The 19,265-nt window shown below is 35.6% G+C and overlaps 1 protein-coding gene across 1 annotated transcript in view; it reads left to right on the forward strand.

Moving 5' to 3' along the window:
* The window catches only part of LOC109081174 (extracellular serine/threonine protein kinase FAM20C-like), a 42,819-nt gene extending 26,091 nt beyond the window's left edge, over window positions 1-16,728 (forward strand). Inside the window, exons 4-10 of the mRNA XM_042735308.1 lie at window positions 9,446-9,538; window positions 12,872-12,987; window positions 14,081-14,261; window positions 14,515-14,624; window positions 14,734-14,815; window positions 14,944-15,003; window positions 16,151-16,728. Of these exons, the coding sequence (XP_042591242.1) occupies window positions 9,446-9,538; window positions 12,872-12,987; window positions 14,081-14,261; window positions 14,515-14,624; window positions 14,734-14,815; window positions 14,944-15,003; window positions 16,151-16,409 (901 nt within the window). The 3' untranslated portion in view covers window positions 16,410-16,728. The remainder of the gene's footprint in view (window positions 1-9,445; window positions 9,539-12,871; window positions 12,988-14,080; window positions 14,262-14,514; window positions 14,625-14,733; window positions 14,816-14,943; window positions 15,004-16,150) is intronic.
* Window positions 16,729-19,265: the final 2,537 nt, after the last annotated feature.

Consider the following 19,265-nt stretch of genomic DNA (forward strand, 5'->3'; position numbering starts at 1 on the left):
CGCTTATTTAGCCCTGACTGTCTGTCAGCTTAGTGTGTGCTCTCTTTTATTTTTCTCTCTTTCTCTCTCTTCATCTGCCCCCACCTCTCCCTCTCTGACTCCCTGCATTTTTGTGTGTGTGTGTGCGCGTGTGTTTCCTGTGAGCGCCTTGGTTTTCTTTGCAGTCAAGATCTGTTAGTCCATTGTCATCTCAGAAGTCTCATGTTCAGTGATTGTGAGAGCACTCAATGCTTATCTCAGAAACACAATACATTTGCAAAGGATCCTTCATTATTTTCAGCCTAGCCAAGTTTCTCAAAGCAAATTTTTTTGCTTTGTACAAAAAGCAGCCTGTTCCTGAGTTTTTATTTTTATTTTTTATTTTGTCTCGTATTGTCTCTTGTAGTCTCGTATTCGCGTCAACCCATTTTTCACATTTGTGCTGGGCTTAAAGAAAACAGCTGGCTCACAGAGTTCAGTCTCATACCCTTGAGCACAGCTGTGACAGTATACAAATATTACAGTACACTTGATTTTAAAGGTAATATTTAATTTTTTCCAATGTGTTTTTTTTTTTGTTTTTTTTTTTTGCTATAAACCCTGTAAAGCCCAACATATGAAATAATGTTTTTTAAGTTTTTAAAATGGAACAGTTTATTGAACCATTGGACAACATACATAGTTTGGAGCTCTTACTTGAGAAGCATCTTATCTTATTCAGAGGCCCAAACTGAGCAAAGATAAGCAATTTCATGCAGTTGCTGATGTTAACAGGGCCAAATATTAAGATGAAATTTTAATATTCTTAAATTCTCAGTAAGTTTTCATTTTGAAGTATTGCTAACCATATAAAAGTTATTACATAAAACAAATCATTAAAGATTTTACTGCAAAAAAGACCTGTGTATAACAACCTGAAGGTAGATGTTTTTAGAATTATAATAGGCCTATAAAAGGCCTTTTGTTTGCTAAAAAGTATGAACTATCAAACAGAAGACAGAAGGCAGGTGGTAGATTGTGTATAACAGGTTTTACAGAAAGGTTTTGATAATGTTGATAATTTAGAGACCTTGCAAGTTTGCGTATTAAATATATTGTAAGATTTTAGTTTTTAGGGTTAATTAAAGGGGTCCTATTATGCTCTTTTACAAGGTCTTGATTTTGTTTTGGGGGTGTACTAGAACAGGATCTCATACTAGGTTGTTCGAAAAATTATTTTTTAATCATTATTTTTCACATTAATTTTTTTTTACATTATTATATCACGTCTCTCCCCAGTCTGGCATGAACGGCTGGAATAGTTCCTGTATCAAATGAAGGCCCGCCTTCTGAAATATGAAATTCGCTGTGATTGGTTAGCTGCGCCAGTGTGTGTTGTGATTGGTTAGCTGCGCCAGTGTGTGTTGTGATTGACAGCACTTGGCGCCTGGTCTGGAAATGTTATGCCCCTTATAGCCACCTGCTGTGAGCTTCAGTGTAAATATTGCGTCAAAATCAAATCAATTTGAGTGCGATTTAAACCTGGATGATTGTAACCACTCTAAGCTTGTCTGCCTTGGGAAAGCTAGCGTATCACTGACATAGTAATAACACTTGTTGCTTCTAGTGCAGCTCAACCAGGTCTATTTATGACTGAGTTATTATAATCACTCTTTGCTTCTAGTGAAGCTTGAATTAAAGTCCAAACGAGTCGTTCAGTGTAGTTTTTTAAAAATGATTTCTGTTAAATAAAATATCTCCTTTTGAATTGGACTTTGAGCTTTGTAACTTTGCAGATCTTTTTTATGAAAAAAGTTGAAAAAGTAAAAAAGCATAATAGCACCCCTTTAATACACATTAACAGCTACTGTGCAGTATGTACAGCATTTGCAGGTTGACGTCACGAAAAGTTTAAACACTGTGACTGTGTCACTATTAAAACATTGCTCTATTTGTTTAGGGCATCCCAACTCATCAATGTCTGGCTCGAACACTAGAGGAAATTTGACAGTGGAGGACAGAGGGCAGAGTTGTGCGCCATCAACATTATGAGCAAATTTTAGAATAGCAAATTCTGTCAAAGGTTTGAATTTACTGTAAAACAGAAGTAGTGTCAGATATTTTCCTCCATGTTGTGTGATGTACAGCTGAGTTTATTGAAAAAGAAAAATAAGGTCATCACGTCATCAATAAGCAGTCTGACATTTTCACAAGAAGATACAGTAATGACATTTTGTTTAAAAGTTACAAGGTCAAACATATACACAGATACATTTTTCACAATAAGATCTATAACATGTATTTAAAAAATATATAAAGTGAATTTTCATTTCATGCTAACTTTAAAAAGCCTTGAAGCATGAATGTTCAAAGGCCTTAAGGTCAGAAAGAATGATAGATTATGAGTTTTTTGCGGACCTGAATGAAAGAAAACTTCATTTCCCAGGGTGCATCACTTGTGTTGAATATTTTTGATTTATAGTTCTTTAAAATCCTCTTTCCAATTCAAATTCTCTTTTAACTTTCTGTGGGTTGTGGCCAATTCAATTCAAATTCACATACAGTGGGGTATCAGTTTTTCACCTTTTTTGATTTTTGCCCAATCAATGATGAATAGATTGCAAAAATAATGATGAAACTGGTATCACAAACACTCCCTGAAACATCACTCATTATTTTTGCAATCTCATACATGCCAAAACACAACCTTCAAGAAAGAAGAAAAGTGTGGAAGTGACGTGATAGTGAGTAAATAATGACAAAATGCTCATTTTTGGGTGAACTGGCCCTTTAACGCTCACATTCAAGCACATTACAGTCTATATTGTAGACTTATGTTTGGAATATAAGTCTGTATTCCAAAAATATATGCCTGCCTTGTGCGTAAGCAAATATAGGGCTGTACCTGAATAAGCTCGTCAGAGCCTTAAAATAAAACAGAGATGCAAAAGCAGCATCCAGAGGCAGAGAAAAAGTATTTCTCTGTGGAATTTTTACAGCAGGTCTGAATATCCCCTCACATAAAGCAGGCTCAAGACCGACATCAGCCTCCTCTCTTACTCTCTTTGCCCAACTCTACCGCCGCTGTCAGACGCAACACTAAATACCAGACATCACCGCTGACCTGCCAGCAGCACTTCTAGGCCAGGGAGGAGGAATGGTTTGGCCTTAGTCCTAACTCAGAAGAGGTCGCCCTTCACAGATGGAAAAACATTAACCACTTACATTTTCAAACAAAGAAAAATTACACCGCCGTTTTCTATGACAAGTTTCTAGAAACAGACTTGGCCTTTTTTGTTTCATGTCACTGGTGCAGAACAATTAAAAAAAGAGTGGAAAGTCAAATTTTTTGCCTGGCTAAATACCAGCATTTCTGCTCATTTGTGGCTTTTAAAACTCAAATGTTATGCAGTGCTGTGAGAAATAGCAACTGCTGAAGTTTGTAACGTGAGCTGCCTCTTGACATTACCTGTTACCTGTTATCACAAACAAGCCACAAAATGCAGCTTTATTCCAGTCCCAGTGCCTCCTCAAATAATATTTGCTCCCCGCGCCATGACATTCACTCCAAAGGTCATTTTTGCAGGCTTCTGCAGTTTAAACAATCCTTCGTTTGATAATCATTCACAGTCAAAAAGTCACAGAGTGGCTCTTGTGGAAAACCTCTCGTGAAGTGACCAAATTTAGCAATTACTCCATCAGCTTTTCTTTCAAGTGAAAGTTCACTCAGAAATGATCATTCTGTTATCATTTACTTTAACCTTGTGTTGTTTCAAACCTTTATGGCTTTTTTCTTTTGTGGAACGCGAATGATATTTTGAAGAATGTCCAAGTTCCATGCACTGAGAGTGAATGGTGACTGTAATTGGTCCCCATTTACTTTCATTATATGAAAAAGAGCAGCTCGGACAATTTGCTAGATATCTCATTTTGTGTTCTGTGCTAGAAAACAAGTCATTCAGGGTTGATGTAAGATGTAAGGGTCAGTAAATAATGACTAAGCATTTTTATTTTGGGGTGAACTGTCACTTTAAGGCTCTAGAATCATGTTTTAAGTGTGTGCTTGAACATTGCTTTTGTCTCCTTTCGTCATCACAGTCTGACCAACACACCTCCTAAGAATGCTGGGATAAGCTTTTACAAGTGCTACAGCCATCAGGCTTTGTGAGATGAATTTGCTTTCACAGCTATTGTGAGAGCTTTTTTGGTGTTTGTCCAGTGTAGAGCCAACAAAGGGATTTGGCAGAATATAGTGTCCTAGATACCGTATCCTGTTTGATTCATTTGTTTGCTCCTGTGTGTTTTCTTAATAGATCAGGTTTTTCTGTGGATGTCTGTACCTTTTGCACTTTGTCCATCAGCAATTTTCTCATCTGCTGCTGTTTTATTGTTTGCAAGGCCAGCTTTTACATATACTGTAGCCATGGCCTATGAACAGTAGTGAGAAACGGATATATCTCAACCACGACAATTGGTTGGCTGATATTTAGCATATTTTATGCCTTATTTGGGCCTATTAACAGTGCCTAGTGTCTGCTCTAATATTTGGTTTGTTACTCACCTTCATATTGTCCCAGATGCATTTGAATTTCATTCTTCAGACAAAATTTTTGGAAAAAAACTATCCCTCTGAATGAATGAATGTTCCGAAGTGAGGTAAACTTCAACAGACTGCTCAGGGAGTAGGGAGCAATGAACACTGTGTAGGGACCATGTCAATCAGAAAACAGTTCATGCATGGATCTCACTTCTAACGAGCTGATTATCTGAATTAAGTGTGTTAACAAAGAGAAACATGCAAAATATGCAGAGCTGGGAGGCGCAAGGACTGGAATTGAGAACCGCTGCTTTAGAAGACATTAGCTGCATTTCCATTACAGATTTGTGCAAAACTTATGTGATATTTTATAAATGCTGATAAAAAACTATTGTGAAATGACAGCGCTTCCATTAACCGATGTTATGCAACTAAACGCCTTGTGATAAGTTATGGTGACTGATGTTGGTAGGTTTACGTATATATCGCAACCACAGCACTAGCTATTATTTTTAATCGAAGGAGATGTAGGCGTGTATCTTTAGCAAAACAGTACAGAGACACGCTTCACCGTGAAACATGCCACGGTGTAAACACAAGCATTGACTACAGTTGCCGCGATCAAATCCGGACGGTGGCTGTGTTGGAGCCTTAATGCATTGCAGACGTGTTCAGTGTGTAAATAGGGGGTTATCCAAACAGCCCTATATACTTGAGAGTTATGAGGTGTTTCTCAGAGGTTATAGTACATTAAATACGGCAGGTGACCTGTAAATGAGAAAAATGGTTTCCATTGCAGTCTTGCGAAATAATTTGAGACTAATGATTGATTGAGATCCATTTCTCTCTGCCAGAAATGTAAAATTTCTATGCATCCTTAATAAATACATTTTTTATTCTAATTTAGCCATTTATTTTGCCATTATATCAGTTAAGCACTTGCATATACCAGTGTCTTTGTGAGCCTGTTTGCATGCACCAATAATCTGTCGGTCTGGCAGGAGTAAACAGTGTGTTTACCTTGAAGTACAGGGTCATGGAGAGCGCTCTCTCAGCGTATTTTGATCACTAGAGACATCCTGCTCTCAGCAGAGTTGGTTTTAAGATGTCTACACACATCCCAGAGGCCCATCTTGAGGCTCATTTAAGTGTATGTTAAGAGTGGCGACCGTACACAGCATCTTTTATGGTGAACCACATCCACTGAACGCGCGTTTGAAGAAAATAAAATGGAAAAAAATCACCTTGAGCTTTCAGTCTCCCACACACGTTTGTTTTCTTCGTTTTTATATTTAGTGCCTCATAAACTCGTCTTACTAATACAGAGGGAATTTTTCCTCTCTCCGAGGTGTCGTTTGTGTCATGTGTAGGAAACTAAGCTTTACAGAATTCTTTGCAGGGATTGTTTTGACCCTTTGACAGGCTGGCCTGTGTCTAGTTTCCTTTGTTATAATTTTCTGGTCCAACAGCCAGTTGAGTGTTGTTTTCCTCGTGTCTCTCTGGGGTTTTACGGGAATAAATGAGAACTCTCAAGCTCCAGCTTAACAAGGTTGTCTGGAGTGCCAGCGTGAGAGGAGGGGGTTTGGAGTTCTCCACCCACAGAACACTCCTCAGAGGGTTTTGCCTTCAGCTGCTGTCTCAAAGCCTTTTAAAAAGCTTGTTTTTTTTTTCCCTGTTGGGACCATTTGTGTTATGGAGTTGATGTTAAGCACTGAATTTACCTTGATGGAATCCTATTTGATGAAAAGCGTACTGTAGAACAGAGGCAGATGTGCTGTCACCGCAGCGGAGGCCTTGTCTGGGTCAAGTGCGTGGGCACAGTGGTGCTCAATAAATGCTTAGAGACACAATACTACATTGCTGTACATTAGACAGTGAGCTGCCATAATAACTGTGATAACAAGCTGATGCAGTATCCAGAGTACTGAAATGATTAGCTAAAGCAATGTGAAATCATGCTACATTGCCACTAGTACACAGGTGTTTTCTTCTGACAATTTTATGCCTGATCATAATTTTTTTTTAAACTAGTAGATTTCAATTCTGATTTTGTTTTATGTCTTATATGCTTTTTTCGTCTTTAAAAATGCAGTATAAAGATATAAATATACACTGCTGTTCAAAGGTTTGGGGTCAGTAAGATTTTTGAATGTTTTTGCATTCTAATATGCTGATTTGGTGCCCAATGGAACATGTCTTATTTTTATCGAAAACAGTTGTGCTGCTTAATATTTTTGTGGAAACAGTGATACTTATTTATTTAGGATTCTATAATAAATATAAAGTTCAAAAGAACAGCATTTAATTGAAGTAGAAATCATTATATAGCATTTTTGCTGAATAAAAGTATTAATTTCTTTTAAAAGATCATATTGACCCCAAGCTTTTTCGTCATCTTAAAACATGACAATCCATTGTGAAAATATTATTACCTTTTTAAAATGATGAAATCTTTCATATAAACCATATTTATTGAGTGAAAATATGATCTGCTGCAACGACACAAATTACAAACATGGCCCTGTTGACTGACATAATGTTTATCGCAACCAACAATTTTGCACCTATTAAAGTTCTTTGTAATATTGGTGGGCTTGTTTATCAAGGAGACAACAGAGTCAGTGAAGAGCTTGAGATGAAATATGAGTCATTGCAATATGTGAAGAAATATCTCTTGTGAACGGAACATTTCTATTGTGTGAGTTCCAGTCAGGCTGTAATTTTGTGAAAATGTTTAGTATATATTATAAGTATTTTGGGTAAATATTTAAAATGTATAATTGTAAATACAGTGCCAGTTGCTTTTAGTGAACAAATTAGTGAGAGTGAGAGTGATAAGTGTTTTAGGAGAGTTTATTTTCTTAAAGTCCACAGGGTCAAAAGAAACACCCGTACACACTTCTCTACCAATTAAACATCTGAGCGTCTGGGGGCAAAGTCCAATGAGTTCATCACAAGAACGCTTCTGGATTCGTTGCAGTAGTAGGCCTGTTTCTTCCGGCAGAAACACAAATCCATTTTAATTCTCTTCATGCCTGAAAAGAGGTTCTCAGTTGGTGAGTAGAGCGATATTATCCGCGGCTCCGAGGAGCGGACTGCAGAAGAATGTGAAGTTGGAGACTTTCGTTTGGCAGGTCCCATGCTGTGTTATTTAACGATGGGTGAGCATGTCAGCCTTGCAGCTGCGCCTTGAACGACTGCCGCCAGCTGAGGACGATACTGAATGCCTGATTTTGTCAAGATAAGGATCTGTTTCCATTACAGAGCTGGCACTCTTCACTCCAGCTACCTTGTTTTCAGTTCAGACTGGTTCAGTTTGCCACAAAGTTGTTGGGGTGTGACACGACTCACTTCCCAGAAAAGTTATTGTTTTGAACCGTCTTCTTGCATGATTAAGACTGTTGAGAAAAGAGAGATCCCAGCTGGATTTAATTGTTCTGACATTCGGACAGTATTCACAGAGAGAGAGAGAGAAGGGAAGAGAGGAGAGGAGAGAGAAATCTCAAGTATGTTTGAAATGGAGTCTGCTGAAAGCATTTCAGCGGGACTGTATGAAGTCGGGCTGTTGGTTAAAAATAGTTCCTCTGGCTCTTGTCTGTAGAGAAATGTTTGCCTGGAACTTGATATGTCCTCCATTGACCTACAAGTATTGATTAAAAGATATTGTTTTCATATTGTTTGGTCTGTTATTAACTGCTTATGTACAATATCATAATTTTGGATGTTCTTGAAGAGCTTATAGGAGTTTTGTGACTTTAAATCCATGTCATTTAGCTTTCTGCTAGTGTAATCCTAAATGCTAACAAAATTAACCGTCTGCACTAAACTTTTTTTTTTTGCATCTCACCAACAATAACAAGTAGCAGATCATGCTTAATTGATTTTTTTTTTAAAAAGGACAAGCTATTTGATATATTTCGTCCAAACAACCTCACTCCATACACTGTAAAAAAAAAAGACATTTATGCTAAAATACCGGCAGATGTGGTTGCCAGAACTTCACCGTAAAAAATGTGGTAGCCACATTTTAGGTTCACAGACTTCACAATAAAATACCGTATTTCGTTGACTGATGTGATGTTAATAAACCAACATATTGAAGTGTTAATATCTGTTTTGAACCATTGTAATGCATTGATAACCACCAAAAATTGGTGGTGATGAGAAAGTCACATGATGAACCAAAGCTCATCACAAACAGCTTTTCTACGAGCTGAGGAAGGCAATACTTATATATAGAAGGTGTACACAGTGTCATTCACACAAACACTAAACCCCATCATGGTGACACATGATACTGAAATAATACAATAAACATGAATTTAACAACATTAGATGTAAGATTTAACCCTAATGTACACGACTAATAAGAAAAAAACTAAGAAGAACCATGTTATTTAAAAAAAAAAAACATCAAATATGAAGTGTCATGCAGGGAATTCTGGGTGTGTCAATTTATGGTTTTTCACTGTAAATTATACAATAAATTTTTCTTTTCAACTTCCAAAAATGTATTAAATGTATTAAATATAGTATTAACCAGTTAACAGGTTTTTACTGTAGCATTTTTTACAGTCTTTTACTGTTAAAATCACAATCATTTTTTACAGTGTAGGAAATACATCAATACAGGAAGGAAAACTGTGTTCTTCAAGCAATTTCATGGTCTTTAATAGAAAAGTCATTAGCATTACGCTATTAGCATTGCAGTATTTGTCACTCGTGTTGCTTTTCTGTTTTCTTGGTTCCTTCAGTTATTTTTAAGTAAGTAATAAAATAAGGTATTTTGGAAAATATGTTAAGACATTTTCTTCCAGGCTGTTTTCTTGGTTCCTTCAGTTATTTTTAAGTAAGTAATAAAATAAGGTATTTTGGAAAATATGTTAAGACATTTTCTTCCAGGCTTTGTTGATGAAAGGGACTTACAGCAGATTAACCTTTGCCTTGCAGGCAGACACGGGAGCAGGAGACACCCCCAGACTTCTTCTACTTCTCTGATTTCGAGAGGCACAATGCTGAGATCGCAGCATATCATCTAGACAGGTAACGGGCCTTAAATGTCAGCCTCTGGCATGAATAGAGTGTGTGTGAGATGTTTGTCTTCCCCTGAATATATGTGTATATATACATCCGCCACATGCCACTTGTATAAGTGTTTGCCTGCTTGTCTATATGAACCTGTGGGGCCTCATTTATTTGCGCAAGAGTGTTTTGTGTGCGTGTGAATGTGTAACGCTTGTGGTGTGTCCTGCGTGTTTTCAGCACGTTTGAACTAGTGTTTATACAGTATGTATGTGTGAAAGTACAGCATGTGAATGTATCTCGGGGCAGTAAGCAGTCAGAAACCTGCAGTTTAACACTCATAAACACCAAATCCAGAGAGAACATAATGACTCACTCTGAATGAGCACAAACACATCCATCAGTATCTGATCACCATTCGAGCTCCATCCAGCAATGTCTCCTTATAGGTGATTACCCTTCTGATGAATGTCAGTGATTGAAAGTCTTTCATTTGTGTCAGCCACAATAACCCGTGTACATCTGTCCTTGTCAACTCATTTCAGCTGAGTTTATTGGTTGTTTGCTATATGAGTCAGATTTTCCCCGATTGTGATCTGAGACTCTGGGATTTATTGCCATTATAGTTTATTTCCATTCTCGTCTCGTTTTCTCCTCATCAATGTGATCAGATGGAGGTGGACAGCCGGAAACATTGTCCCACGCCCTGTCGAAGAGGAGTCGCAATGGACAGAAATCACAAATTGCTTGAGAAATATAATATAATATAATATAATATAATATAATATAATATAATATAATATAATATACTGTTTGGGGTCAAGATATTTTTTTTTAAATTAATGCAGCTAAATATGATAAATATGATCAAATGTGTCAGTAAAGAAATTTACAATGTTACAAAAAAGTCGACTTCAAATAAATTATAAAAAATCCTGACAAAAAATGTATCAAGGTTTCCACTAAAATATTAAGCTGCACAACAAAAATAATTGATTTAAATAACGTAAAATATAAATAATGTTTTAAAATATACTTACAAAGATAACAGTAATTTTAAATTGTAAGAATATTTCACTATATTAATATTTTTAATCCAATAAATGCAGCCTTGGAAAGTATGAGACTTCTTTCAGAAACCTTAAAAAATCTCACAGACTCCAAACTTTAATATAATATAATATAATATAATATAATATAATATATATATATATAATATAATATAATATAATATAATATAATATAATATAATATAATATAATATAATATAATATAATATAATATAATATAATACTGTTTTAGGTATAATAAATAAATGTTAAAAATACATTTTGAATCCTATTGTCTTATACAAATTTGCTTCTCACATTATGTAAATATTATTTATCTTTATTATTCTGTTATTTTTTTTTAAATATTTTTAAAAACAGTGATGATTTTTGGAGTGTAATGTCCTCTGTAATATAATCTACTCACTGAACCTAGGGAGAGGGGGCCCAGCCATAAAAATTACTCTGTGGAGTTGCCTCACTTAATTGGCCTGTTGTGTGTGTGTTGTGTGTGTGTTGTGTTGTGTTGTTATGTGTTGTGTTGTTATGTGTTGTGTTGTGTTGTTATGTGTTGTGTTGTGTGTGTTGTTATGTGTTGTGTGTTGTGTTGTGTGTGTTGTGTGTGTTGTGTTGTGTTGTGTTGTGTGTTGTGTTGTGTTGTGTTGTGTTGTTATGTGTTATGTTATATGTTATGTTATGTTATGTTGTTATGTTATATGTTATGTGTTATGTGTTATGTGTTATGTGTTATATGTTGTGTTGTGTTGTGTTGTGTTGTGTTGTGTTGTGTTGTGTTGTTGTGTTGTGTTGTGTTGTGTTGTTATGTGTTGTGTTGTGTTGTGTTGTGCTGTTCTCTGTCAAGCACTCCGCCTCTCCTCTCCAGCAGTGTGAGCGTGAGTCAGAATGAACCCAGCGTGAGTCTTGGGCACAATATAATCCTTTAGCTGGCCCGGCCCGGCCCAGACCGGCCTGGTCCGCTTCACTTCCATCTGCACATCTGGTCGGGAGTAAAATCTAGTTGGTACACACAGGCATGTGTGTGGGTAGAAAGCACAAACCAAGAACGCAAAAAAACACCAGCTTTTCTAAATAAAGTTCATCTGGGTTAGACAAAAGTGCAGGTTGTTATTTCTATTTTAAAGCACCATCACGTAGTGGGCCTCTCTGTCCTCACAAGCCCACCACGGCTATATCCGACAACGTACCATTAATGATCTGATTTTAGTCGATGGGAAACGCTCACAGTAGCTTGGCTTTGAGGAAGTCAGGATTGAGGGAGACGAGTGGTTTGAAAAGACAACTTTTCATTTCCCCCACAGTTCCCTCAGAGTTATACATCGGACAGTGAGAGAGGAGGAAAACGCTTCTGCACACAAACTCTCTCTGTCATCTCTGTCAGCATGACTGGGCAATTAGTAGCTTCAAGTGCTTTTATCCCTTAGGCCCCGTCCATTAGTTGTTTTCAGGGTGATTTTTTCTAAGTTGCCCTGTCAGCAGAGGGTCTACACTTGCACGCGGGGTGAACAGGTCTTAAAACATGGATGAGCAAACCATGCACGCTCATAACAAGTTCACTCAGAAAGAAAGTCTACGCATTTGTCACATTCAACAATAAAATCAGTTTTGTTCAAGGTCAGTTCTTCAAAAGAGACAATCAATTAAGGATAAAAAAATTTCTTAAAGTTATGAAATATGAAATATACAGTAATTAAAAGGGTTGCGATGGGGTTGAGATGAAAGTTTAATTTATTGTTTGGTTTCTTATTTGTGTACTAATTTATTATTCAAAATCTATGTATTTTATGTAGAATAGTTTGAGCGCCCTCTACTGGTAAAAGTAATACAAATTTTGCCTACCATAGTTTCATCCAACAATTTGCTATATGAATTTGGTCATTGGATTGTAAGTTAATTTAGTTAGTTAATTAACCAATGTTGTATGTATATTGTTATATGTAACATTATGTATATGTATATTAAAAACATTATGCATTATGTGTAATGTATATTCAGTTAATAAATTTAGTAGAGCAAATAGCTATTTAAATTATATATATACGTGTGTGTGTGTGTGTGTGTGTGTGTGTGTGTGTGTGTGTGTGTGTGTGTGTGTGTGTGTGATCCATACACAGTATGCACATAGTTTATCAGGCAAAAAATAATAATTATAATAACTAGTTTATGTAACATATGATGTTTACACTAATTTGTGTCCTGTAACTCAGCAGTGAACCTAGTGTATATTGTATGACCTATGTGAAGTGAACATTATGAAAACAACAATTTCTCACTGATTGATCAACAGGATCCTGGATTTCCGTCGAGTGCCGCCAGTGACTGGGCGACTGGTGAATATGACCAAAGAGATAAGAGATGTAACTCGTGACAAAAAACTGTGGAGAACCTTTTTCATTTCACCAGGTACTGAACACCCAGAGGTCTCTTCTCTTCTCTTCTCTTCTCTTCTCTTCTCTTCTCTTCTCTTCTCTTCTCTTCTCTTCTCTTCTCTTCTCTTCTCTTCTCTCCTCGTCTCCTCTTCTCGTCTCCTCTCCTCCCCTCTCTCCTCTCCTCTCCTCTCCTCTCCTCTCCTCTCCTCTTTTTGACCCAACAAGCATAATTAAGGCAAGATCAAGTCTTTTATTTTTATTATCATATTTTGCATACTATCTTAACTGTGCTTTTTAAGCTAATCAAAGGAGGCTGTGATTTTCTCTTACTATTGTAAGCTACCAATAGATGGCGCTGTTGGTCAATTCATTTTCAAGTGAGACCTCATTTGACACCAACTTCAGATTTGTGCCATATGATCCCCTTTAAAGGCTGAAATTTAAAAATATACAGAAGCCTTCTAAAGGTTTTCTATAATTTTGTAAATGTTTTTTTCATTTATGCATGTGTCTTATGCATTAATTTGATCAAAAATACAGTATAAAAACTTTAATGTTGTAAAATATTATTGATTTTTTTGTAATATATTTTAAAATGTAATTTGTTACATGATTAAAAATAGTCATTTAAACTCAATATGAAATGCTGATCAAAACCAATACAATAATGTTTCCAGGTGGAAAAAAAAAATGTTGTTTGATTAATTTGTGAAAAGTGTTTAATTGTCTTATTATTCATCCTTTTGATTATTATTTTCTCTGAAATTGTTTAAAAGTGTGACCCCCCCCCCCTTTTTGATTAGAGGAACCAAACAGTATTGTAAAGTAGACAAAAATGTTTTCAAAATACATTTCTAGTTAAAAATCTAATCTTTCTTATTTTTTTTACTAAATGCTTAAGGACGATTCATCATATTTGCTATATCATTTACTTTTGATGAATTATATTTTTTACTACGACATTTAATTTCATGAAATTATGCACAATACGGCCAGAACATTCCTTACTGAAGTAAATTAGGTCATTTTTTAATTTAATGTCGACTTTAAAATAATCATTATAAATATGAACTGTATGTGTCATCATTTTAAGAGGTTTGTTTTATTACACCCTATCATCCCTCCAGCCAATAACATCTGTTTCTACGGTGAATGTTCGTACTACTGCTCCACTGAGCATGCTCTGTGCGGAAAGCCTGACCAGATCGAGGGCTCTTTAGCAGCATTTCTGCCCGACCTGGCCTTGGCCAAGCGCAGGACCTGGAGAAACCCCTGGAGACGATCCTATCACAAACGCAAGAAAGCAGAGTGAGGACCACACAGCACACTTTATTTAAATAAATTCAATTCAAGAATATGTATATGTTAAAGATTATAAAATCCTGAATTGTAGGGTATTAAACATGCAACACGTTTTATCTGCTCAGTTCTAATGATCCAGTTTCTCCTCAGATTATCATGATAGCCCTCAAGTGTCTTATTACAGTGACCTTCATCATGTTGTGCTGTTTTTCATTGTACAGTGTGTGTGTTAGCTAATGAGGTGTGTGTGTGTTTGTAGGTGGGAGGTGGATCCAGATTACTGCGAAGAGGTGAAGCAGACGCCACCCTATGACAGCGGCACACGCCTGCTGGACATCATGGACATGACCATTTTTGATTTCCTCATGGGTAAGTGGATCCCACAGAAGTGCATCATTTGTTTCTGAATGCGGAATTGAAGCTGAAATTCAATCAAGCTGTGTAAGTCATAAATAATACTGATTATATATCTTCAAAGGAAATATGGATCGTCATCATTATGAGACATTTGAAAAATTTGGAAATGAAACTTTCATTATTCACCTTGATAATGGAAGAGGGTAAGACATTTTATCTTGATTTCTTTAACTCTCATAATACAACTAGTGTCGTCAATTCATTATTAGTAAATATGCGTTTTTTTATGCTATGGAGTATTGTCATGTCTGATTTCTCTTTTAATCTTCAGCTTTGGTAAACATTCTCATGATGAGCTCTCCATACTGGTGCCTTTGAGTCAGTGCTGCAGGTTAGTATTTGCTTTATTAATTACTTATTATTCAATATTTGTCCAATCACTTCAAGAAATTCCGAAAGTTGTTTGAATCAAGGCTGTCAAATTAAGCAGCATTTAACTGCAATTATTTGTATGGTTGAAATTATCTTTTAAAATTAATAAATGTTTATGAAAGTTTACCTGTTTTATAAATGTCATTTAATTATTCTGTTCTATCATTATATGATTAATTGCAATAGAGTACAATATTCAGGTTCTTGACCACTTCTAAACTGATAAACCTTATAAACAGACCTGTTGTTAATCGATGGTTTTGTTAAAGCTATTATTTTAATTAATTTGTTTTAAAGCAGCACTATGTAACATGTTCTGTGTTCAAAATTTGCTAAATGTTTATAATGATCGAGTAGATCATAAATTCATCTCCCAAACGACGTTTTTTTCTTATCCCGAATCACTACGGTACACTTATAATGAGTGCTTATATTTGGACTATTGTAGCCTGGTCGGGTCGTCACCGCTGTGGAATAACACACACCTGTGTGAATCGCCATAGACATAAACTTTAGAGAAGTAGCTCCGGTTAGAATGTTTTTCCGCGGGATGCATGCAGTTTTGTTTATTAACCGCTAGAGCGCCAAAAGTTACATAGTGCTGCTTTAAATCATAGTCTGTAAAAAAAATATGTATATATTTTGCAATAAACTTATAAAATACAGTACATTGTTGTCATAGATGTTATCAACAACTTTAAATGAGCAGTTTTAATTTCACCATCTTTTAAATTCAGTTATGTCATTCGCAATGGAATTGTAATTGTAGTTATTTCCCTCTGCTGTCAAAGCACACAGTCTTGTACCTTTGTGTTTTTGCCTTATTTTCAAATACTTTTTTGCTTCAAATCAAGGTTTTGTGATGTTGTGATTCAACTCGTAGCTGGTTGGAGGGATTCCTGGTTTCTAACGCTTTAACAAAGACTAAAAAAAAAAAAAAATGGAAAAAATACACCAATGCTGCTGAAAAAGTGGGCAAACACTAATGTCCTAATTTCATCCTAATTCATTCACTAATATCCTAAAATGTCCTAATTACATCCTAATTCATCCCACAAGAAAATGCATTGATAAATTGGTGGTTTTTGGTTTTCTGTTTGACTCAGGGTGAAGAAGTCCACTCATTTACGGCTTCAGCTGTTGGTTAAGGAGGAGTTCAAACTGAGTGCTCTGATGGAGGAAAGTCTGCAGACTGATACGCTGTCACCCATCCTTATTAGGCCTCATCTGGAGGCTATGGACCGCCGGCTGCACCTGGTGCTCCAGGTACTGGCCGACTGCATTGAGAAGGAGGGCTACAGTAATGTAGTAGAGGATGACCTGCTTGTGGAGGGCTTGAACACGGGCACAGCCCCACAAAGGTAGTGGGCACAGACTGATCAGGCGTCCCCCGGTGGCTCCTTTGAAGTCCCACCACAGCTCTATAGACCATGAACGTCTTGCAAGAGATGCTCTTGTTGATAAACTTTTCTGAATTCAGTGAATTCCAAAGACTCATTCCTCAACTAATGGACCATGTGTTAAAATAAAGACACGCATTACACAGAGAAAGAGACGGTGTTCTGCAGTCCTGCATCCAAAATGTAAGCTGATCTTCACCTGTAACAGCCAGTGTTGTAAAGCAGCGGTTCTCAACTGGTGTGGATCGTCACCTTAAAATGGGCTTGTTTTTTTTGTGTGGAAAGGAAAGAAAAAAAAAACTTTTATGTGAATATTATAATGTTGTTATTATTATTTTTGTTTTTTTTGTTTTTTTTGTGAATTTTAAAATGTGCAGTGCAAATAAAACAGAAATAATAATAATAATAATAAATAAATATTGATGGATTATTAATAATAATAGTTATAGTTTATACAAACATCAATAAAACAAATGATCCTATTCAGCTTATGTTTATTTAATTTGGTATATTATTAGGCCTAAGCAATAATAATAAGAATTATTATTAAAATAATAATTATAAGAATAATAATAAGAATAATAAGAATTATTATTAAAGTAATAAAGTAATAATGTAACAAGTAATAATGATAATAATAATATTTTTTAATAATAATAATAAGAATAATTATTATTATTATTAAAAATTATTATTATTATCATTATTACTTGATAAAAAAAATAATGTAGGGTTTCTTTTTCTATTTAGCCTTTGGTTCTGTATTGTGCTGCCACATATTGTCCAATGTGAGATGCAAAGCAAATCCAGTTGAGAACCACTGTTATAAAGGAACTAAATACAGTACACCATTTAACCAGTATTTGCTGTCCCTTTGGGAAACTATTCGAACTTTAAAGTTTTTTTTTAAGAAATAAGCAAAGGATGTGCAGGACAGAACAACGGCTACAGTGAATGTTTGTCTGACGTTTTTGCAGCTAAAGAAGGCAACATTTCAGCTCAAACTTATGAGGAACTACAGCTTCACAAACTCTCTCACCGCTGTACGTAACGTGTGCACCTTTGTCTGAATATATGTAGACTTTTATGTCTTCAAACAACATTCTTTATACTCTCTCCATACCAAGGAGGAATGAGAGGAACTGTGCTTTCATATAGCAATGTATTTTTCTTGACCTTATTTAGGACAAAATGCTTTGAGTGAAATGTGAGTTTTTTCCTAAAAGTGTCCCGTCTGTCATGTTATAGCTGATCAAAGATTATTTATTGAGTTCCATATTTATTATTCCAAACATGCCATTCATAAATTTTGTTACAAATCAAAGAGGTAGATTCATTTAGTACATTAAACCAGTTGCAGTATTTGTGCTAATGTGAGTAGATAAGTAACAATGTGCAGTATATGTTTGAAAAAAGATGGTGGTTTACTGGATTTCAGAGAAATGTCCTTAAAATGTAACAACCTGCATCATTTCCAGCATATCAGTTCTTTTTTCAGTCATATTTAATGCAATATCAAAAACTGAACATTCGAATATGAATAAACAATATAGTGTGACTGCTGCATTTCCACCCACATGTGACCTAAAAATGTAGCCCTTAAATTGCACAAGGATACTGATTAATAATGCCAAATCTATGAATCACTGTAGAATTTTCATGCTATTAAACTAAAATTTTGAAAAAAAAAAAATGTTGTTGTGCTCAGAGGAGTGTGAATGATGTTTTTTTTAGATCTATATGATGGTATAGATTACACATCTTTAGTCTGCTGTTTCTGAATTAGCATTCTATTGCAGAATTTTGACCGCAGTAAAATCAAAATGTATAAATACATTAAGAAATGTTAAAGAAACAGAACATGACCGGTAACTGAAGCATTATTACCACTTGGGATTTAGGTTTTAGCCCAAACTCATTGGCAGAAGTACAGAGGTCATGCTTTCTTAGTATAATTTTGTATATATGATATGCTTCAGCGTATGTAAAGCATGTACATTGTAACATTTAATGTCTTTTTAGTTGAGGGTGGGAAGGATGTTGGTGTTTATGTAGAGCTCTCTACAGCCCTTGTTGTACTACGAAACGTGTTTCTACTAACTGCTGAAAAAGTTCTGTAAATATGTGAATTCAGTGCCTGTGCAATTAGAGATATACTTGAATACTCGGTTGTGGAGATGACAGAGTAATCAGCAGAATAAATGTGGTTTATCATACCAAGGCTACACCGCAGTTTCCATACATTTTGTTTATATTTTTGTTTATGTTTTCTTTATATGTACAATTGGTATTTTCACATTTTCAAAGAAATACAGTATGTTTTGCTGTTGCTGTCATATTTTGTCTCTTATTGGGACTTTTTGTTTCAGTTTTTCCCCTTGGTTATGGTGCAATAAACAAAGATTAAGCAAATGGTCTTATACAAATGTTCTTTTATTTATTTATATATATATATATATATGGGGAAGTCGTGGCCTAATAGTTAAAGAGTTTGACTCCTAACCCTAATGTTGTGGGTTCAAGTCTTGGGCCGGCAATACCACGACTGAGGTGCCATTGAGCAAGGCACTGAACCCCCAACTGCTCCCCAGGTGCTGCAGCATAAATGGCTGCCCACTGCTTCGGGTGTGTGTGTGTGTGTGCACTTTGGATGGGTTAAATGCAGAGCACGAATTCTGAGTATGGGTCAATATACTTGGCTGTATGTCACGTCACTTTTTTTTTTTTCACTTTCACTACTTGGCTGTAATATATATATATATATATATATATATATATATATATATAATAATTTAATTCTAAAATTGATATACTTATGGAT

This window comes from Cyprinus carpio, chromosome B12 (genome assembly GCF_018340385.1).
Source record: "Cyprinus carpio isolate SPL01 chromosome B12, ASM1834038v1, whole genome shotgun sequence".
NCBI classification, from domain to species: domain Eukaryota; kingdom Metazoa; phylum Chordata; class Actinopteri; order Cypriniformes; family Cyprinidae; genus Cyprinus; species Cyprinus carpio.